The 23,676-nt window shown below is 39.1% G+C and overlaps 2 protein-coding genes across 3 annotated transcripts in view; one reads left to right on the top strand and one right to left on the bottom strand.

Moving 5' to 3' along the window:
• The window catches only part of LOC134668063 (syntaxin-binding protein 5), a 407,283-nt gene extending 395,421 nt beyond the window's left edge, over positions 1–11,862 (bottom strand). The window contains exon 1 of one of the 2 annotated variants that reach the window (XM_063525517.1): positions 10,961–11,862. In XM_063525517.1, coding sequence (XP_063381587.1) covers positions 10,961–11,083 — 123 coding nt within the window. In that variant the 5' untranslated portion in view covers positions 11,084–11,862. The remainder of the gene's footprint in view (positions 1–10,960) is intronic. The other variant, XM_063525518.1, reaches the window with a different exon arrangement.
• Positions 11,863–13,515: 1,653 nt separating this feature from the next.
• On the top strand, positions 13,516–22,854 carry LOC134668160 (oxygen-dependent coproporphyrinogen-III oxidase). The gene is made up of 9 exons (XM_063525678.1): positions 13,516–13,717; positions 14,621–14,849; positions 16,606–16,668; positions 17,490–17,647; positions 18,788–18,918; positions 19,834–19,960; positions 21,018–21,181; positions 21,725–21,894; positions 22,632–22,854. The coding sequence occupies exons 1-9, from the start codon at positions 13,635–13,637 to the stop codon at positions 22,746–22,748; spliced, it is 1,242 nt and encodes a 413-aa protein (XP_063381748.1). The 5' UTR covers positions 13,516–13,634; the 3' UTR covers positions 22,749–22,854.
• The last annotated feature ends 822 nt before the right edge of the window (positions 22,855–23,676 follow it).

Below are 23,676 nucleotides of genomic sequence, written 5' to 3'. Positions count from 1 at the left end.
GATTCCATTTTTCGAACCACTCGCTATGCTCGTGGTTCAATTTTGGAATCTTTCGCTTGCTCGGGTGTCAATATTAGCACGAGCGGTTAAACAACAACTTTGCCCCCTTGTTAAACAATAGTACATTTCGATGCTAGTGCGGAAGGTATGTCATTACTTCACGAGTACCGAGATATCTTGCCACGAGCCGCAGGCGAGTGGCAAGACTCGGGACGAGTGAAGAATGACATTTCCGCACGTGTATCGAACGACGTTTTTTAATACAGTTGCGATAAAATAAGAAAAACATTGTTAATCGTACACTAAACAAAAGTGGTAACAGTGACAGCTCGGTTAGACGTCGTCTTTAAGTATATTATATCTATGGGCGTTTGGCAGCTATTCCGTTCCATTCCAGTCAACTTATTAAGAACGGAATTTTCAATATTGAATATTAAAAAACAAACGTGTTATAATCATGAAGAGGTAAGTAATTAAATATGAAATATGTAATATTTTTCGTATTCTTACATTAACGGTAGGTTTTTATGCTGATTACGACGTTTAAAGGAAAGTAATATTAACACTCATCAATAAGTAGTCGTGAATTGGAACAAGTATAAATTTAAAAAAATTGGAAAAGTAAAAAGCACTAGTTCGAGATAACCAACTTTCCGCACGCTAAACAGCTACGTAAAGTAGCACTTTTTGAGCAACTGTATTAAAAATAACTATTTATTTGCGATAAACATGACCAGGTACATTGGTGTTCAGCGATAGGTGGTAGGTTTCATGTTTGGTATACAAAATATGTACAAAACTTATAAACTATCATGCAAAAAATATGAAAATAATGAAAAAAATCACCCTTTTCATTGAGAAAACGAGGTAGGAGTTTTATTAACATCGACAAACGGAAGGCATACATTATCAATGTTTCATCCAAGAAAACTTACATTTTGCGTAGTTACCAATAGTTACGTTATATTAATTAATATTCTATAAAACTTATACCTACGTAAGGCATTCGTCATATCATAGACCTAATACATAAATAAAACCGATTTCTCGATTCACGGCGAGTCGATTGCCCAATTGGTTGAACCCTGCTGAACTCTGACATTCTGCCCCCCAGATTAGGCTGTGGTCTCATGTAATATGTAGGCGCTATGGAACTAAAGTCTTCATAAGGTACAGTTTTATGATTCTAATACTAAAAACTTACATGTATTTACCCTATCGTGAATGTCATATACGAAACCAACACAGCCTGATTTGCGCTACAATGAGATAAAGAGTGCAAATCGGCAAATCATACTATAAAACAAACCTAGAATTTCGAGTGTAATTTTCACACTATACGAGTATCCATACTTACATAGTTGTTTCCTCGATTATTGTATATACTTAGCGAAATTGATGGAGATATTAGCCTTTTACGTCGGCTTTAAGGGACTAGTTTCCCTTCTGGTCTGTAATGTTCTTAACTGTACTTATACCTTTTTAGAAGATCATTGTACGTAAGTACTCACCTTTACTAGCAACAGTCTGCTTTCAGTATTGAGTGATGTTTGTGGACAATTAATCTTGTGTCATATTAATACAGGAAGTATACATTAATAGCAATGGACGCTGTACGTTAAATACACTAGCTACTTTATATTTTGATGGCTATGGGTGTAAGAAGGGTGACAGAAAACTTAAAAACATAATTTTTTTTGTGATTACCCGTGCACTGTAGAAATGAGTTTATTTCATATCTCCATTATCTCCCTCCCATAGAAAATTATTGAAAAATTTATTCACTATTAAGTAAATATAAAACATTAAATTAGCTTACAAATAATACAAACTATCTCTAAACTAAATAAACTTAAAATAAAAAGCCTATAAATAAAAAACGTCCCCCAAGTCACTGCCGATGGGCAGTGTGCCCAGAAGGCTGGCCGCATTGCCACGGTGTATGGCAATACTTATGCGTTGAGCAAAATACTGGCCAGCCCTCTGGTCTCCTGCGGCATCTATAAGGCGCTCCGCTAAGGCCCTGTATATACGGCGCGCGCTTGGCCCCCACGGCCCCAGCGTTTCGACCCCAAACGCCTCAAAAATATAACTACTGCCAAGGGTGGCATATTTGCGGCGTTTGAGGTCTTCTGCCATGGACGCGGCATGACCAGCATCTCTGCTGGTGCCTGGAAGGTGGGACGGCGCGAGGGTGTCAACACATGTGGCATCCCAGACTAGAGGCCGTCCCATCTTCCAAGGCACCAACGTCATACCGTCGGGCCTCTTGCCATCGTCCCTAGCCAAACCGACGGGCTCGAGTATGGCCGGGACTTTGACGCTGACAAAGGCCCTTCGGATGACGTCGTTGATGCTGGCGTGTCTGGGTATGCGTCCGGCGCTTCTGCCGCAGGAAAGTCCATGATGTCCAAATTTGTCCACCATGGCACCACAACGGCAGTGATGGGGGACGTTTGTTACAGTCCCTATGCGCAAACAAGTCGCCAGTCTGAAGGTGGTGTTGTCCAATAGGGTCCCTATGGATGGAGAGGGTAGGGCTTGTAGCCACAGACCCGACTCCCACTCCGCAGTGGCAAGGAGACGAGCTCGCTCCGCCGTACTAGTTGACGTATCAACGAGATTATTCCGTACTAGACGGCAGAGCGGCTCGTCCCATTGCCTCTGCGAGCAAGGATTGGCAGGCGGGTCCGTGTTGCTGCAGGTTAGTGACCAAACATTCTTGGCCTCGGTGCAATGTGCTGCCTCTATGGCCCCGAGAGAGCGAGATAAAATACCTCCAATTAGGTTTTGAGCACTTGCACCGAGGACAAGAAGGCAGGCAGCGACACACTCAAAATCCCAAAACCTCCCTGGCAACGGGAATGCACTTATTTTTTGGCCACCTCTATATAGTCTACGAAAGTTAGTCAATTGATAAATCAAAATAATTTTAAATAGGTAAATATTTTTAAATTAAAGTTTTGAAAACTTTCACTATTTTCATTCCGATTCCATTAAGTCCACCGCGCAATAAAACGTATAGCTACTTCCCTTCGTAGCTATACTCCTTGTATTATATTTTCTTTGAGAACATTCTAAATAACGAAAACAGTAGTTGCGATGACCTGATGACACATAAAACGAAGGAAATTGTATCAATTTAGTAATTACTACATATGACTATGTCATGTAATTAAAGACACCTATACCTACTGTCAAAACAAAACTATGACTGCGAACCACTATCAGCCGTATTCGAACAATGAGATACGTCCAATACTAGATATTGAGACGATATGGATCGGATATGTCAGTGTCAAACAAGTGTCAAAATTGACGGTTCTTCAAACAAAAACGTCATTTTTGACACTGACATATCCAATCCATATCGTGTCAATATCTATTACGACGTATCTCATTGTTCGAATACGGCTGTATGTTCGTTCCTTCGTCTAATCGACTCTATCGGGCTATATCGCTCTTAAGGGGCCCACAGATTACCAGGGGGCCGAATAATATCTCCACTACTATGCATTTAAATTCTACTAATAGAATTGAAAACGAGTGGTCAATACAACTCGATTCCAAATTTCTATAGCTCTTATTTAAAAAAATTGCATTTCGCCGTTTTCCACCGATTTCGAGTGGCGAAATCGAGCGATCGAATTTCAAAAATCGGCCCCAGTTCGTCGAACGATATCAGCCTGTCAGTTGTTCGAAACAGTCAAATTGTACGTTTAACTGACAGGCTGATATCGTCCGGCGAACTGGTAATCTGCGGGCCCCTTTAGGTATAAACAGCAACACTCCTTGTACATCGATGGGCCTTATTACAAAAGGCATAAGGCATGTACATACAGTACAGTTAACAGTGTGGGTGATGGTACATATTTCGAGCGGCGAGACAGGCAAGTACAACGATATCACGATTCTTGATGTTCGGTTCGTAGGTGTATTTGTACATGTATTTATGGACCCTACTATCGTCAACGTTAATTATTCCTAAACCTTGTAGTAAAGACATAAGGTCCACCGATGGTGATATTAGTACCTACTAGTTACGACTTGTGAACCATGATGAGTGGGCGAAAAGGTCAGCCAGAGAAACAAAACATAGACATTTTTATTTAAAATGGCACCGTTCGCGATCCGATCACGCAATGATCGGTCGCGTCGTAGCAGGCTTGTTGCGGTTATGAGCAAGGATCGATTGCGATTTTGCTTAGATTGAAATCAGTATTTGACAATAGGTAAAAGCTACAACAATTAGACTATAGCAATAAACGACGTGATTTCACCCCACTTTTCCTACAAACGGAACGCAAGGTCATTAAACACCCTTCATATAACACATGAATAAAGATTCGCATGAAACGGAACGTGTTTTATTAAATTCCATTCTTATCAAGCGTTGAGCGCTGCGCCGTTCCCGACTCTCGCCAAGCTCAATTTCGAATTTCGAACCAGATAAACGAGATCTCTGCAGACCTATTATGGATGGCTGGATGCACCTGACAAAATATCCGTCACTTGATAACACAACGGGATTGAAAGTGACGAATACCGTTTATCACGCTGTCACGTAGACAAGAACGACCATCATATCCGTACTGGTTTAGCATAAAGACAGGAATACATACACCCACTCTACATAATTTTTTTCGGAAACTCTCTCCTGCGAAGGACAAAGGAAGGTACATGTTGTTTCCCTGTTTTTCTTTAATTAAGCAAGATTACAGAAAGACTCCGGCGGAAGGATAGTAAGGATACATAAAACTACCCTATATAGGTTTATACCTTTTCACAGGAAAAGTAATAGTATTTCATATAAATCTGTATGAAATACACGCTAAATCCCGTCCCGAATAAAATAAAACTCAACCCGCAGGGACCGATTGCATACAAATTGACCGAATCTCGTTTCGATTAATAATGCGATAACGGAAAGTTCAAAATGCCAATGTGCCTATAATGCAATGTACGCCATGTACGGGTTGTCAATTTCAGTGCCTAATATATTTTTAACTTACTGCCTTAAGAAAGTTACACACATTGATGCGTAGACAGACATGTATTGCGCGATTTGCGCGCATAGACGCTAAAACGATTTCCACACCATGGCAAATCCGCCCCTGTAGCATAAATAAATAAAGAAATAAATAAATAAATAAATATTGGGGACATCTTACACAGATCAACCTAGCCCCAAACTAAGCAAAGCTGAGTCTGATATCTAGTGTCGTCGTAAGGATGGGCGAAAGGATAAATATTGATTGTTTATTTATTACAAAATATATAAGCATTACAGTTTAAAAACCAGATATAATAACCCCTATGGTAATTACAGGTCATAATTCAAAAGACCAAACGTATACTGGTCTGCTCTAGACGATTGGTCGACATATGACAATAATAAAAGACCTGTTTTGCCATGGCGTCGTGAATCAATACGGCGGCGCCATTGTACCATTGTACACAATATTAATTGACTTTTCGTAAACCTTATTGCAAGGGTATACGGTTCACCTATGACCAGTTAATGTTAGAAGTGTGTTCGCGATTCAACGATTTTACTACAATAATGAAACTTGGATAAATGGGTACGGACAATCGGCCGCTAGCATTGGATCCGTTTTGTGTGTTCAAAAACCTGAGGCATAATGTTAGAATATTATACGGACTAGCATCATGTAAACAGTTTGAAATCTTTAACTCATTATTTTCACCTAATCTACCCAATTACCAATAAGTACCTACACATTTATGTCGTGCTCATAGTTCGTTTTATTTAGCATTAAGGGGCCCACTGACTAACAGTCCGCCGGACGATATCGGCCTGTCAGTTGTTCGGAACTGTCAAAATTTTGTTCTAACTGACAGGCCGATACCGTCCGGCGGACTGTTAATCAGTGGGCCCCTTTAGAAAGAACTTGAAAGAAGGTAAGCGATCTTGACGTGTCTTTTAATTGAAAAATGCTTTTTTAAAATCAGTAACTACTTATTACTTATGAAAGCAGAAGAATATAAATGATTGTATTAGATTCATAATTGTTACATATTTTGCTGTAACTTATTTTTAAAACGTGTTTTTCAATTAAAAGACACATCAAGATTGTTTACCTTATTTCTAATGCTAAAATAACGAACTATAGTTCTTTCAAATAAAACACAATCCTAACTAGTTGTGGTACTAGAAATATTTTATACAATTTGCAATTAGAATTTCATATTTCAAAAAGAATCGTTAAATTAAACTTCCATTTCTATTCAATGAACAAGCACAGCAAAAACTCCTTTCTCTTTAAATGTAATTTAAGAACCAACGGTAAATACCGGCTAGAATAGAACATTTCACCGATACTTCAGCTCTCGCAATAAAACATCTGAAAAGCATTGAAAGACTCAACATTATTTAATGTTCAGTTTACTTAAAAGATTTTCTAGAATTGAAGAAAAAGACTCAAAAGATGTAGAAACTTGTTAAAATCGAAAATCTGACATAAAGGGATCGGAATGACACGATTGACACGAAATACGAATCAATCAAAGAAAAGTAGAAATGAATGAACGAAGATTGCTTCGCGTAGGGCTATATTACCTATTTCTAAAGTATTGAGATGAACCGAGTTAGATAAAAAAGAACAGTTCCAAATTTTAGGTATCTTCAACAAACGGTCTCTGAGAAAAATGCATTTAACTGATTTGCAGGACTGAAGTGATCCCATAAGTGTTCAGGGTACAAAATTTTGCACGGAACACTAATTACATTACTTTATTGAGGTTTTTTTTTTAATTTTTAGCTTTTTTAAAGGTTTTGCATAATTTAAGTAATTTTAGCATTTTGCGGATAGGATCTCGAGAGCAAACCAAAAGTGATATGGCTGCGGTTCCGATTTAATGGTTCTGATCTACAAATAACGAAAATGTCCCAAAAATCCTGATGTTTTATCACCCTAACCTACATTCCAACCGAATCGGTCATAAAAATGAAAATATCTATTGTAAAGGACAATGGAAATAGAGGCAGATGAAGCAATCTCAATAATGCACCGTCATTCGTAGCTCAGCAGCCATATAATGCTTGTCATGTTTGTACATTAGCTGCATTTTAAGCACATAAACCATTTGTTCAAAAACATTTTACAAGTATCAAATTGAAATAAAATACAGAAAATGAATCAAATTCATCGATATAAGTAATCCTCACAGTTTAAAAATTAATCCCAACAGAAACAAGTTAATGACTAGTTCTGATTCCCGACTTGCTAGCATGAGTTCGTTCTCGCGCGCGACTTCATACCAACTTCAAGTATGGACTCGCGCGCGAGAACGCAACTCATGCTAGACGGCCTATTCTTCTTTTCTTTTCTTTTATCTTAATGCACATCAAGCATTTTATCGAGCTCAAACTCAATATACCTCATTGAGTTGTTTTAACAAATATTTTCTGTGTCCTTGTGTGTACTTGTATAAGTATACATTTAGTGGTAGGGCTGTAGAATAGTGCCTATATAATTATATCATCCGCCTAATATTGTAAAGAGAAGTTTGGTCCAGTTTCCCTACTCCATCATGCAGATAACCTGCACAAAGTTTGTGATGTTCCTACAGTTTGGCTATGAAGAGTTATATCCTCGTAGTTAGGTATTGCTACATCTACTAGAATACTAGGATTCTACTAGATATTGTTTATTTATTACTATATGCCTTTCTTCGGCATCCTCTTTTATAATATTACTAGCGACCCGCCCCGGCTTCGCACGGGTTACATAAAACCTTTACAAATTATACACCTAAACCTTCCTCAAGAATCACTGTATTGGTAGGTGAAAACCACATGAAAATCCGTTCAGTAGGTTTTGAGTTTATCGCGAACATACATACACACAAACAGACAGACGCGGCGGGGGATTTTGTTTTATAAGGTGTAGTGATTTGCACGTATGTAATCCCTCGCAACGTCCTGCTCTCCAGCAAAAATCCCTTTACGAAGTTACAACTATTTTTACTATTAAGCTTCATTTGTTCAAACCTGATCGATAAATTCTCCAATAAAGAATTTTCCATTTAGAATCAGAGATAAATAACTAATTGGAATCATATTGGATTGAATTCAGAAGCATTAACATCGCCAACTTCGGGTTTAGTTATTTTTTTTACACATCGATTTAAATTAATATTATAAATGTCGTTGTTAAACAAAACACTTGGATTACAAAATGATTTATCATACATTATTTCAACAGCAAAAAGCAATAATGGTTAAACATGATAAACATATTTTTTCCTTCCTTATAATATAACGTACATTATGAAACTTCAGTGCATATTATTGTTAAATAATATCAAAACAAAAACAGGACCTTTGTATAGGTCTACGGTGAAGAAAATATCGTAAGAAACCGGACTCATAAAAAAGGTATACCTAGTTTTCCTAACTGGATTAGAAGGTAAGATGGCTGTCGCTTCAGTAAAAAAAACCCTAAAAAAACTAGTGCCAGTGCTGATTATTGGGATTAGTTTGCCATTTGCCAAAATCTCAACCCAGTTAGGGCCACCCCACATTTAGCGTCTTTCGAGCGTCGGCGTCTACAACTCTATGGCCGCTGCTCGACGCAACGTCGACGCAACTGCGCAGTGACGTCATTTTCCATAGCGCTGACCAGACGCCGACGCTCGAAAGACGCTAAATGTGGGGTGGCCTGAATTAAATATAGAGCTATTTTAATATACAGCCTGGACGCTGAATGGGGAGTACTCTGCTTTTGTTCCATCGAGTCGAAAATCGAATTCATTCTTAGATTTTAAAGGATTGATTCAAAATTCAAAAAGTTTTTTCGCCCCTGTGGCTATACAAGAAGACCTGAAGAAATCAAATCAAAAGTGTTTCTGTTCCATCAAGCATTCGATTTACTTAACTAAAACTTTTCCTCTGAAACTGTAGACATGTTGGCACAGAAACCTATTTTAAAAGTTTTGAAACACACATATATCTTCAGTACGAGACAGCTCAATCGATATAGGAGAAACGAAAGAAAGTTCAACGAAAGGGATATTTCGCTACGAATATTTTATAAAGCGTTGCCAAATAACTGGCTGGACTTTCTTTCAATAGTGAGGTTGCCTCCGTTGACTCTTTTAACCTATTTAAAACATACCCTATACAAAACAAAGCAGTAGAAATTTTTCGTAATAACGTACCTAGTTCTTTTCTCACAGAATGTATAATTAATAAATCGGAAATAACATGACCGTGACGTCACGTGTGTGTGTGTAGTGTTTCATAATATAAACTTCATAGTGTTTAATCGTTTTTTACAGTTCTTAAAAAGAAGCTGATTTGACTTGTTAGTCGAACACCCAATTGCACAGATAGTAACGGCTCGATTCGGAAAATGAATTAGATTTCTACTAGACTTCAACAAGTTACGATATGGATAATTTAAAGATATTTGTAAGATAGATATGTCAAATTTGACGTTTCCGCGATTCTGGAGCTCCTCTTGAACGATTTCGACAAGTTATGACTTAGATATCCAAGTCACATCTAGTCGATATCTAATGTAGATCTAGTTGATCTCTAAATCGTTTCTAGATCTTGTGATTATCTCGAAATCCGAATAGGCCTATAAGGCCTAGAGACACGACTGATAGCTTTTAATTGAGTCTAACGAACCCTAAGTCGCCGTGATTGGATAGGAGCTAATTATACAGGACTTGTATCTCAAAAAAAGTTGCTACAACTTTTCTTGTTCAAGTTACAACTTAAATAGCAGGTCTGGTAACTTTTTTAATAAATGATTGCCTCTGGAAGTAACAGACTTTCGATATTTCGAGGCATAACTTTTTTATTTCAACAAAAAAGCCGTCGGCAAATCCGAGAAAAAGTGATTATTTTGTAAAATAACTATTACAAGTATTACAAGATCAAGAATACCGAATACGTAGGTAGCAAATGTTATAATTCGATCCCAAATAGAATGGAAAATTCTTACCAAAACTACCTATTGCATTAGAGAAAAATCACGGAAGATTTTGTCCAAGTAACTTGTACTTCTGTTCGCAGAAGCTACGAGTATCCCAAGTTGAACCAATTACGTTCAAGATCTAATTTAGAAAATGGGAACATGTAACTTCTAAAAGCCTTCCCCTGTCCGCAATCTCCAGGCTCATTAAAAAAGGAAAATTCAGTAGGTATAATTAAGTACGTCTATAGCGACGACATTAATGCCCCAGTTTGATTAAAACGAGAGTAGGTACTGGGTGCCGTGACTTAGGAAAGAAAATTTTCTAGGAAAAGTTGGAAGAAAGAAACGTGCGGCCATTCATCATTATGTCGCTAAAACCTTGAGCCAATACCGCTGAACAAATATAGAGTGATTTCGTTCGTATTTGTCTTATAAATAAACGATATCGAGGAAACCTGTTTGGGTGTTCGATCAACATGTGACATATTCACAGCGCCGATGTTTTTTTCTAGGGCGAAACAAAGGGCGCAGGCATTATTGAATGCAGCGCATATCTAATCTGTTATCAGTTCAATATGATCGTTATTCTGCCTGTAGGTACGCGATAAAACAAATATATCCACGAAACTATCGCCCTACGGAAACGCTGATGGGCTACAATTTGAAACCACATCCAAGGTCGCTCCAACTAAACAGATTATGTTTATATTATGCTAACAAAGATGGTCAAGGTTACAGTACGTAATCAAATAACGGTAATCACGTTCGCATGCTCGACGCGTTTGTGGTTGAGCGACCAGTCAGGCACACGCGGGGCTCCGCAGAGCGCTCGTCTCGCACCATTTCCTCAAGAAAACGTCAGTGTGGTCGCTCGCGAGGTTTTGTTTTGGTATCGTGTGTCAACGTTCGGTAGTTTACACAACAAGAGCGCCACGCGATCGCAGCTAAGCCGGTTATAAATACGGCACTCGTAGTGCGTTATCGCGGGGCGATAACAAACACAGACTCACCTTTTTGATCTGGAAGTGGTCCGAGCGCAGAGTCTCCTGGATCTCCTGCTCGGTCCCGCGCGGCGCCGCCTGCACGCTGCTGCGGAACCCGTCCAGCACGCCCTTGAACGTGAACTTCTTCATCGCGAAAAGTGCCTCTAGTGGCGCGGATCCTTTGTCCGAAGGCCGCTAGCGCGGGCCGCGGCTACATCACAGCCGTGCCTCCGCCGCGGACCGCGAGCCGGTTTTGGCGGAGGAAGGTCGCTCGCTCCCGCGCTCCTCGCCGCGCTACTGCGCAGGGCCGCCCGGGCCGCCGCCGACGCCGACACGCGCCCGCCACGTCAAAGACCACGACGATCGACGAAAACTAGGCGAGGCACCGCCTCCGGAATGTACGGCAATGCGGCGCCGATGGCGGATCGATAACGCGCAGCACAGGCGCACTGCCTGACACGCCGTCACACGGACTGCCCGCGGAGGCGATCACACTGGCTGGAGAGAGCGCGGCGCGAACGATCGATGTCTCTGCCGCAAGCGGAAAAGAGATAAGCGCATATTGCGCATACAGGCCGTGTTGCGGAGGCGTAGGCGGCCTAACAGCTGATATTGATAACTAGTTACAACTGTGGTCACTAGAGGCGCGCGCAACGCAAACAAAACGAGAGGCATTAATATACAGCCAATATAGTACTCGGACCAACTCGATACTATTATCGCGTCGGACATACTTTCGTAATCTGTTCGGAAAAAGAGTCGTGGAATCTATTGGGCCCCACGTATTCCACGACTCTTCTTTTTCCTTACAGACATTACATTGGGCACTTTTATACTTTATCATGGTTGCACTCGGGTATGATACGATTTATCGTCACGACACTCACGACAGCAGGGAATCAAAATGTATAATACCTAATTACCTATATGGTTGACATGGTTGTGTGGATTCACTTTTATACTACCTATCGTTGACGTGACGGTTGATGATATTGTGCAAGATTTACCATTAAAACGTTAGTACAAAAACGTCTGCATACATTCGCATACACTTTGTTATGACAATAAATTCAGCGTTACTGTTTACGACTATGATAAAATATGAAAACGCACATTATCTACCATGTACAGACAATCGCAGACATAGTTGTCCCCGATTGCAAACAAATTCCTAAACAGGGGGAGGGGGGGAGTCAATTATATCTGCAGCTGATTTTACATGGATTATTGGGTCATGCGTAGATGAACTGATAATGATAATCAGCTGAGGACAGTTTTAATACGTAATGTATCCAAGCTTTTCAACCTACATACCTTTTTTTCTAATTCTGTTCATGTGCACAGTAAGCTGCAAAAATATCTGACCCCCCAGCAAACATGTTTCTATGCAGGGGGTCAGTTACCTCTGCAGCTTACTGTACATACATCGGTGGCGGGGCATTAATTGTGCCTACCGATTGATGATGATGACCTACCTATACAGGGTGATTCATGAGACGTGAGCAGGACTAATCCTGCACACTCAGTAACTGATAATTGATCGATCACCGTCGTATATAGGTGAAACAACCACACTTTTTCCTATTTTTTTACTTTTTGGCGAGGGCAAATTTAATTCTCTACAATCATGGTCACCCTACAAGACCTAATTAATAAACATAAAACCTCTTTAACCGTAATGACAGCATTATGATTACGAAGAAAATAAACTGTCAAACTTGAGTGAGATACGAGTTTTCAAAAGTAACCAGACCGTGATGACATTCAATTTGACACAGAATATCGGTAGTTTAGTATTCTAACTGTAGGGTGACCATGCATGTCGCAAATAAATTAATAACTTTTTTTTTCAACACGACTAAAAAATTTACGTTAACCTCACTAATACTGATACGAAACAGTTGCTTATAATTTACGAAATGCGCTGTGTTAATCCTGCTCACGTCTCCTGAATCACCCTGTATACTTACTTTACTCTTTGATGACACTTGACCTAATAATGAAATCGGTAAAGTATGTGCGGAAAGAGATGAGCCGTAAAATGTATTGCATCCCATACATTTTACGATTCTTTAGCTAGTGAGTCTAGTGAGTGAGAGTGAAAACCTTTTGGGACTCAACAAAATTAACTCGCATACAGCTAAATTAAAACAAGCTTTGCTCCCACCTAGTTTTCTCAGTAGCAGCAGCAGTAAAGTCAGACCGTAAAAAGTTTGCAGCTATTTTGATAGCCCGCGCAGACACGTGTCATTTTTAATGTCAAACTTCTATGAAATGATGACGTATAAATAACACTTACACTGCGTGGGCTATCAAATCCGCTGCAGAATTTTATTGGTGCGACTCTAACAGTTAGTCTGCAGTGAAAAGTGAACAAATGATTATTAGGCTGAGTGATTCAGGTTCGAGCAAAATTGGTATGGCGTGAGGGGTGATAGCGATATTGCATTGCCTAAAAATTCCTTGTCCACTAAAGGAAGAAGATTAGTATAGCCGATGAAGCTTAGTCATTAACATGGAGATTGGGTCGTGCATTATTTGGCTCCGCATTAACCAGACTAATAAAAATCACTGACAGCTGTCAAACCCATATGACTTTCATTCGTGACTGTCACTTGTCAGCCAGGCGCGATATTATGGCGAAATCTTTCATCGTTATATACCAATATAATCTGTGAATTTTATTCCAAATTACAGCAAAATGTCTTTCAAAATTGTGACTAGAAGTCTCGGTACACTCAGTTATGTGGGGAGTTATAAAAAGTTCCGCGACCGGCCTATCAAGTGAGTTATTCATTTGTTGGCATTCTTTATAATGTTTTGTAAACATTTTTATCTTCATAGCGGTAAAGAGTTGTGAAATAGCTTCATTGTTCAGGTGACTACGTGATTTATGTATCGTGGTACCTCTATTCCAATAGATTTGCATATTCCTCGGTTAAATCACTTTCTAGTCGTAATGGCGGCGAAACCGGTTCGTCATTTGGACTTTAAAAGTATTCTGATAAGTGGTTATTCATTATCAGATAACAGCATTAGATGCCGATAACTTGCTCCACTATTTAAACGTATTTTTATCGTTTGAAAATGATCAGCAATCATCCCTGGTCTTGTGGTTATGGAAAGAAAAGGCTTGGGTTCAGTGTTCTAAATATTAATAGTGTATTTTTCTTAAAAATACCTAGATCAGATCATGTGTTAAGGGAAAATGAGATAAGAGTGATTTTTTAGTGGCTTAAGGAAATAAAAGGAAAATATAAATAATATGTTCATAATTCAACCTATATACGCTGGGCACAGGCCTCCTCTCGAGCGCGAGAAATAATATTTTGACAGAGTAATTTGTCAATGTAGGTAATAATGTAATAATAATCCTTTATTTCAGACAGTAAATTGCATTATTTTCTACAGTTCTTGCGTTTTTTTTCTGTCTGTGTGCCATTTATTGGCAAAAGGCCTCCTCCAACCTTCTCCATTCCTCTCTATCCTTGGCAACTCTTGTCCATGTGGTTCCTGCTGTGGCTATGATGTCGTCCACCCATCTTCTAAATGGTCTACCTCTTTTCCTTTTCTTATGGCCTGTGAATGTAGGTACTTATTATCAATTTTTGTATAAACCTTTCATTTGCCTTGTCCTGTATATTGTACACTGTGTACATGTGACATCAAAGACATTTATATTTCCAGATCATACTGTGCAGCGATCCTCGGTGCCGGCTACATAGCCTACACTCAGCACAGAAACAACCAAACCCAATGTAAGGAGCTCCTCCAACTGAAGAACTACATGGCGGAGCCAGTCACTCCGGTTGAGGAGTTGGAGCGGAACGCTGATACTATGAAGGCGCAGATGGAGATGCTGATTATGAGGATACAGGCGGAGTTCTGTAGGGCTTTGGAGCGTGAAGAAGATAAGGTCACATGTTCATTAGCTTGTAAGCGCTGGTGGCCTAGTTAATAATATCATTTTTTGGTGAAGGAAAACATTGTGAGGAAACCAGACTAATCCCAATAAGGTCTAATTTACCCTCTGGGTTGGAAGGTCAGATGGCAGTCGCATTCGAAAAACTAGTGCCTATGCCGATTCTCGGGATTAGTTGCCAAGCGGACCCCTGGCTCCCATGAGCCATGGCAGAATGCAGAATGAAAAAGAATCTACAGTTGTAGTGTGTTCTACAAGGATTAACAATAAAAAAAATAAACAAAAAACATGTGACTCAGTTATTCTGCCAATGACATTAATTCCATATATGGAATATACTGTCACAAGGTTTTTGGTGTACATATATTGTTTTGAGATCCTTATGGACTGGACTTTCATAAGGTTATGGCTCAGGATAGGTACAATGCTAGTTAACGTGGAATGGACCGAAACTGTTATGTCAACATGCACTCTTTTTTAGGGTTCTGTACCCAAAGGGTAAAAACGGGACCCTATTATTAAGTCTCCACTATCCCTCTGTCGTGACCAGAATGTATCTCATGAACCGTGATAGCTAGACAGTAGAAATATTCACAGATGATGTATTTCTGTTGCCGCTATAACAAAAAAAACAAAAGTTAAATTTGTATGGTATTCCTGTTGGGCGAGTCCGACTCGCACTCGTCCGGTTTTTTTCTTCTGATCCGTTACACTCTGTAATATTGAGGTGTGGGGCTGGAATTATAATTTTCCAAAACAATGCTCTTTGCTTCTCAAAAAAATAAAATAAAATAAATAAATATTGGTGGACGTCACAGATCAACCTAGCCCCAAACTAAGCAAAGCTCGTACTAACTATGGGTGCTAGGCGACGATAAACATACTTATATAGATAAATACATACTTATATACATAGAAAACACCCATGACTCAGGAACAAATATCAGTGTTTATCACACAAATAAATGCCCTTACTGGGATTCGAACACAGGACCATCGGCTTAGCAGGCAGAAGAAAAAGGCTGCTAGCTTGAAAATAATTTCTTAGTGTGGCTTTTTGACTCCATAAAGTTTGCTCCATAAGGCGAACCCTACACGTCAATAAATATTGTGATAATTATCATCATATTTATTATGTATCTTGGGCCGGATCACAGCACACCCTACACCAGTGGTGGGCAAAGTACGGCCCGCGGGCCAAGTGCGGCCCGCGAAAGGATTTATCTGGCCCGCCGCCGGTCATTTAAAAAAATGTATAATATGGCCAACAATATAATAAAAATACATTTTTGCTGGAAATCTGGCCCTCCTCTGAAATTCCTTCAAGTTTTGGCCCCTCGTGAAGAAAGTTTGCCCACCACTGCCCTACACCATCAATACGGATCGCGTCAGTACGAAGCGATCTTTGTACGAGTCAGACGTGATAGACTCTAGACAGAGAAAAGTTACTGACGCGATAAATATCAAACGCGACACTACACGCAAGATAAATATCACGATCCAGGATCTAGGATCAGATCACAAGCATTTCCAGAAATCCAGCGAAATATTGTGATCCTTTACTACCCTACACGTCAATAAATATCGTAATCTGTCAATATAATTGACGGATCACAATATGGATCTTGCGTGTAGGGTTCGCTATAGAAAATTTAACATATCAGCACAATTCTCCTTTACATATTCCATTTAACACATAGTACCTAAAACTTTTGTTTAGTGACAGTTAATAATGTGTATTCATCCGTAGGCATGGGTGGACGAAAAAGTTGAAGAATCCGATTTTGAGGAAGAATTATTACTTATATGGCCGGTATGATTTTTAAATCAGTATTCCCTAATATATAATAATTTCATTCCTGCTTGCGGATCATAACATAACAAATAGTGATTCGATTAACATTAATTTACCTTTTATGCCTTGTAGTTTACCTATGACCTGCGCTGCGCCTAGTTGATATGATGTCATAATACGAATTTTCCTCTATTTTTATAACACCTACATGTCTGCCTATCCTCACTAGGAAGAATTAAATATCACATTCTTCCTCTTCCATACAAGACTCAGCCCATACCTGTAATGTATCAAACTTAAAAAAAAAACTCGGATATTCGGCCAATAAGATTGACTCCACTCCATAGTGACTAATCGTTTTGACATTTCGTAAAAAGAAGCTGATTTTACTTGCACCTCAACCTATCCTCCTAAAGCTCAAGGTCCTATCTATAGTACTTATTCAGTTCAATGTAATTTCAATCATATTCAATTGTAACAGAGTTGCTTTGCTTTTGCTTTGTTTCGTTCAGTTTTTTAAACAACGCAAAATCAACTCTATTTCCTAGATTGTAGGTTCAAATTGTGGCAAATTTTGCATTTTTCTTTTGTATAGCTGGGCCTTAGGAGGATATGTCATTGATTTATAGTCACGTGATATTTTAAAATTCATGTGAAATATATTATACATATAAAGCCTAACGTAATATATGATCATTGTCAAGAGGGCGCTGTTATTCTCATGTATAGGGTGACAGTTCAGTATAGTATGAAAAAAAATAGTTCCAGTGAAATTCCGCAACATGGCGCTTGATTATATACCTGGTAAGGCTTTACTTATAAATTGAAATTATTTTCAGGACGCCAAATTCAAAGTGGACCGTTGGGAGCGGCCCGAAGGCGGCGGTGGTATAACCTGCGTTTTACAAGACGGACGCGTGTTTGAGAAGGCCGGTGTTAACATATCCGTTGTCTCTGGGACACTGCCGCCAGCTGCTGTGCAACAGATGAGGAGCAGGTTTGAACCTTATGTGCTACTATATTAGGTTGAAAATTCAAAGTGGACCGTTATGAGCGGCCCGAAGGCGGCGGTGGTATAACCTGCGTTTTACAAGACGGACGCGTGTTTGAGAAGGCCGGTGTTAACATATCCGTTGTCTCTGGGACACTGCCGCCAGCTGCTGTGCAACAGATGAGGAGCAGGTTTGAACCTTATGTGCTACTATATTAGGTTGAAAATTCAAAGTGGACCGTTATGAGCGGCCCGAAGGCGGCGGTGGTAACCTGCGTTTTACAAGGGCCCTTACAGACGAGCGACAGTACGCCAGCGACCGCCCGCGACAGCAATCGGCAATCATCGGCGACCGTCGCCAGCTGCGGCTGGCGATTGCTATCGCGGGTGGTCGCTGGCGTGCTGTCGCTGTAAGGGCCCCAAGACGGGCGAATGTTTGAGAAGGCCGGTGTTAACATATCTGTTGTTTCCGGGACACTGCTGCCAGCGGCTATAGGTACAAAAAAAAAAACATTTATTTCGGATCATAGAATCCATATCGTAACTAAATTCCATTAAATTTAAAATAATAAAATTAAATTAAATTAAAAATTAAAACTTATAACATTGTCAAGATTTACAATAAAAAAACACAACACACAAGTGTATTTAATTTACAACAATAAATTAAATACACACACACACACAACACACGCACACACACACACACAGCAGACGAGCAGCAGGTCAGTAGATTAGGTTAGAAGAAACTCGCAAGTCTTGTTAGCTCGGCAGAGCACCCGTTCGGTATCCCAGTTGAGCGGGTTCTAGTTTCGCCGCAGGCACTGAATTATACCTTTTTTTACAAACGTCTGTGCTTAGTACAAAATAAATTGCATTTTTAGGGTTCCGTACCCAAAGGATAAAAATGGAAGCCTATTACTAAGACTCCACTGTCTGTCTGTCAACAGGCTGTATCTCATGAACCGTGATATCATGAAATTTTCAGAGATTATGTATTATTGTTGCCGCTATAACAACAAATACTAATAAGTACGGAACCCTCGATGGGCGAGTCCGACTCTCACTTGGCCGGTTTTTATTTGAATTTAGGTGGCTATTTAATCTTAACTTTGGGTTGATTTTAACATATAGTTTTGTGTCCAGGGGTAAAAATCTGGAGAATTCCGAGCTACCATTTTTCGCGGCGGGAGTGAGCGCGGTCATCCACCCCAGGAACCCCATGGTGCCTACCATACACTTCAACTACAGATACTTTGAGGTGGAGGACAAAAATGGTACGTGTTAATTTTTGTAGTGCGACTTAAACTTTTCTATTTCTATGGTTAAAGTCTGCCACTTAAGGAGGAAAGGGGTTCACTAAGGTACATAAAAGCTTGGTGTGCGTGTTCGATTAATTAGCACCAAGCCGAGATACCTGTTTTAATCATTAAAAAAAATAGATTTTTTTTAATCCTAAATAATATTGCAACATTGATGATGATTGATGATTTTATTGTAAATATTAGAGATGCACCGGATATTCAGTTACTATCCAGTATCCGGCCATTATTTTAATATCCGGCCGTATATAAAATATTGACCTACTATCCGGCCGGATACCGGATTATTATCCGGTATCCGTTATAACGTTGCTTGATTTCGAAGAAAACAAATTGGATTTAAGAAACAGTCACGGTCATATTAATCGTACTTGTTTATTATTTTATAAAAATTTAAACATTGCTCTCACTTGTACGCGCCCTCATTTCGAGCCTAGAAATGAGTCCGCGCGAACGTTCACTAGGAAACAAGTCAAACCTGCACAATGCGCACCTGAAAAACCGATGTGTAGGTATAGTTCCGCCGGCCGAATATTCGGCCGATGGTCAGGCCGAATATCCGGCGAAACTACTATCCGTTGCATCTCTAGTAAATATCCCGCGAAAAACATTTGATTGTAGGTAATACCTAATCATAAAATTTATGTGATATAAAAAAGCCTCCTAATATAATCTTTGAAACATCATTGAAATGTATATTACCTACTATTTAACTCGTGAAAAGTGAACGATACCTGTGGCCTATTTTATAAAGCTACAAGTTACAATTTACAAGCGGAAGTCTTGTTCTAACACATAGGGTTAGAAAGAGACTTCCGCTTGTAAATTGTAACTTGTAGCTTTATAAAATAGGCCACTGTATTTGCGCAGGAGTGCAATGGTGGTTCGGCGGCGGTACGGATCTCACGCCATATTACCTGAACGAGCAGGACGCAAGGCATTTCCATCTCACTCTCAAGGCGGCTTGCGACGAGCACGACTCTTCATATTACGCTAAGTATGTTGACTTTACTTCATATTTCACCATTACGTCCGAAACAAGCCTATAGTTCGTTTTTTTATGCATTAGAAAGAACTTACAAGAAGGTAAGCGATCTTGACACGTATTTTAATTAAAAAACGCTTTTCAAAAATCAGTAACTATTACTTATGAAAGCAGAAGAATATAAATGATCGTATTAGATTCATAATTGTTACATATTTGCCGTAACTTATTTTTAAAATGTGTTTTTCAATTAAAAGACACATCAAGATTGTTTACCTTATTTCTAATGCTAAAAAAAACGAACTATAGGGTCTGCTTTTCGCATGAATCTAGTATATAACTGGAGTCTTATGTATCTTTCAGTAGGAGTGGCAGCGAAAGAGCTATTGTTTGTCCTTGTCACAATCTCACAGTTTATTTGTTCTCCACCGTAAATTTAGTATGATTTATGGTGGGCAACAAATAAATTCGACCAATCATAGTGTCGCAATGCGTATGCTTTTCCCAATCTAATCTCGAGAATGGAGGGTGGCACAAACTTTATATCGAAGCCTGGGGAAAAGGTTCTTAATTTATCGTTTTTTTTTACTTTCTAGTTTTCCGATTTGAAAAATGTTTTTATTTAGTTTAAATTGAAGTTTGCATAAAAGGCTAAAATCTGGCTAAAATATTGAAATAATTTGTAAGTCTTGATGTAATGTAAATTCACCGTGTTTCCGTGATGAAATCTTGAATACCACTCTTGGTTTGAGCTGGCAAACCACTTTTATGAGTGCGAAAAGCCCGAAAGGTTGAACACACTCATTTTTATCCTCGCGCCTTGTTCTACTACAAATTGTTTAGACCCGACCTTACCTATCACAGCTATAGACCGACAATAAATTATAGTCTTCCCTTTCAGATCAATCTAAGAAAACGGGACGTACGACACTACGATGTTGCCACTTTTTAATTTCTCCAATTTCTTGTCGGTCTCTAAGGCACATCTAAAACTTCAGAAACAAAATAAAAATATGCGTCTACTAAAAGGACTATGCGACTAGAATTATGAATATAAATTTTCATTTAGATTCAAGAAATGGTGCGACGACTACTTCAACATCCCGCACCGCGGCGAGCGGCGCGGCGTCGGCGGCATCTTCTTTGACGACGTGGATTACCCTGACCAGGAGCGCGCCTTCGCCTTCGTGACCTCCTGCGCTGAGGCGGTCATACCCAGCTATTTGCCTTTAGGTAACCATAACCAACCATAACGTGAGATAAGGGCAGGGAGAAGAAGAGCCAATCATAGACAATGCAATGATACAGGCATCTTCTTTGACGACGTGGATTAACCTGACCAGCAGCGCGCCTTCGCCTTCGTGACCTCCTGCGCTGAGGCGGTCATACTTAGCTATTTGCCTTTAGGTCAGTTTCCCAGCTAGATGAGATGACTTAATGCATTCCTCCATCCAAAAAACTATAGACACCCGCTGAGGCGGTCATACCCAGCTACATGCCTTTAGGTAAGTAAGAGTAACAATATTAAGTGTATCTTCTTTGACGACGTGGATTCCCGACCAGAATCGCGCCTTCGCCTTCGTGACCTCTTGTGCTGAGGCGGTCATACTCAGATACATACCTTTATGTAATTTAACTAAGTACTTGTAATTATGGTTCGGTAAAACCAATTTGTCACTAGAAAAAATTTACAAATTTCTACAGAAGAAGATCGACCCTTCATGCTAGCTACTTTCTAATCAATTTCTCCAATTTATTTTTTGTAAATTGTTACAGTTCAGAAACACAAAGACGACGCATACGGTTACTACGAGCGGCAATGGCAGTTGCTCCGCCGCGGGCGTTACGTAGAGTTCAACCTGATCTACGACCGAGGCACAAAGTTCGGCCTCTACACGCCGAATGCTAGATACGAGTCCATACTTATGTCGCTGCCGCTCAATGCTGTAAGTTTCTGTATTTGTTTACGACAGTTATAAGCTACTTAAATTTGGACCTGATCTACGACGGAGGCACAAAGTTCGGTCTCTACACGCCGAACGAGCGTGTATACTTATATGACTGCACTCTATCTTAGGTATGCTAGCGACCCGCGGCGGCTTCGCACGGGTAAACCTTAACAAATTATACACCTTAACCTTCCTCACTCTAACTAACGTGACTCTAACGTGACGTAGGAGGAAACGGGGTCATTCGAAGCATGATTTTTGAATGATTTTAGGGGGGGGGGGTCAAAAACAAATAGATGACGTTTGAATTTATTGACAGCCCCTATAGTTCGTTTTTTTAGCATTACAAATAAGGTAAACAATCTTGATGTGTCTTTTAATTGAAAAACACATTTTAAAAATAAGTTACGGCAAATATGTAACAATTATGAATGTATTACGATCATTTATATTCTTTTGCTTACATAAGTAATCGTTTTTGATTTTTAAAAAGCGTTTTTCTTTTAAAAGACATGTCAAGATCGCTTACCTTCTTGCAAGTTCTTTCTAATGCTAAAAAAAACGAACTAGGTGAAAACCGTATGAAAATTCGTTCAGTAGTTTTTGAGTTTATCGCGAACATACAAACCAAAGAATGTAAATAAACAGACAGACGCGGCAGGGGACTTTGTTTTATAAGATGTATAGATAGGTATCTCAAACTAGTCTCCTAAACACTTTTCTTTTTTTTACAGAAATGGGAGTACATGCACCAGCCGGCACCTGAATCCCCAGAAGCTAAACTCTTGAAAGTCTTAAAAGAACCCGTTGATTGGGTCTCAAAAACATCATCTTGGAGAAGTGCTGCCTAATTATACTAAGTTTTACCCGGGTTGAACAAAATGGAGAAAATCGTTTGTATTTTGTAAGAAATATACATTTTACGCCAATAAATGGTGATATTCAAAGTTTATTTTATTTTTGTGTTTCATTCATGCGAGTCCAATCACCTTTCCTTTCATAACACGCACGGAAAGCGAGTTATAGTTTTTTTTTTGTGACTAACCTGTTTTGTTTCCCACCTCATGGTCATAATGTTGCTGTACAGAAAATAAAATAAAAGGCTGTTATGACAACATTGACTAGTGATGTACAACGTTCTATTGTTTAAATAATCGATCATTGATTGTATAAAGTTAAAGAACAAGGAATTTGAAAGTTATTATGGTTTCAAGTTGCCTTGTTATAACGATTGTCACAATTGAAAACTATTCTTTAAATTGTAATTCTCGTAAATATAATGGTCTCTGTCTAATCTAAAATATCACAACATTTTAAGCCTTGCCATTTTAGTAATCTGGATTTTTCTAAATTATAATTTCAAATCTGAAAATAAGATTATATTTTTACAAATAATGTCATATTATAAGTATATCAGTATCAGGTGCAAAGGGACTATTTCTACTACGGGGTAATTTCAACTAATCGAAATATCTTCCATGTTTGAACAATTAGGTTTCTCATTCTACCATACGTCTAAATAGAACAATTTATCAAAATAATAAAATATTACAATCTTTAAATCATTATTTCTTGATTTAAAATAATTTAAATAATAACTGAACTCAAATAGGCAACTAAGGACTTGATACTTTGACAGGCTGGCCTACCCTACTGTTTACTTTGGAAAATAGGTAATCTGAAAAGAAGACAGTTCTAGCCGCCAGACGGTTTCGATTCAAGAAAAGGAGTTTTCCAATAATTACACTTATGTGTATGTATATGAGGAAAAACAATACA

The sequence above is a fragment of the Cydia fagiglandana genome, chromosome 10 (genome assembly GCF_963556715.1).
Source record: "Cydia fagiglandana chromosome 10, ilCydFagi1.1, whole genome shotgun sequence".
Classification (NCBI taxonomy): Eukaryota; Metazoa; Arthropoda; class Insecta; order Lepidoptera; family Tortricidae; genus Cydia; species Cydia fagiglandana.
This window is presented reverse-complemented; position numbering and strand designations above follow the sequence as displayed.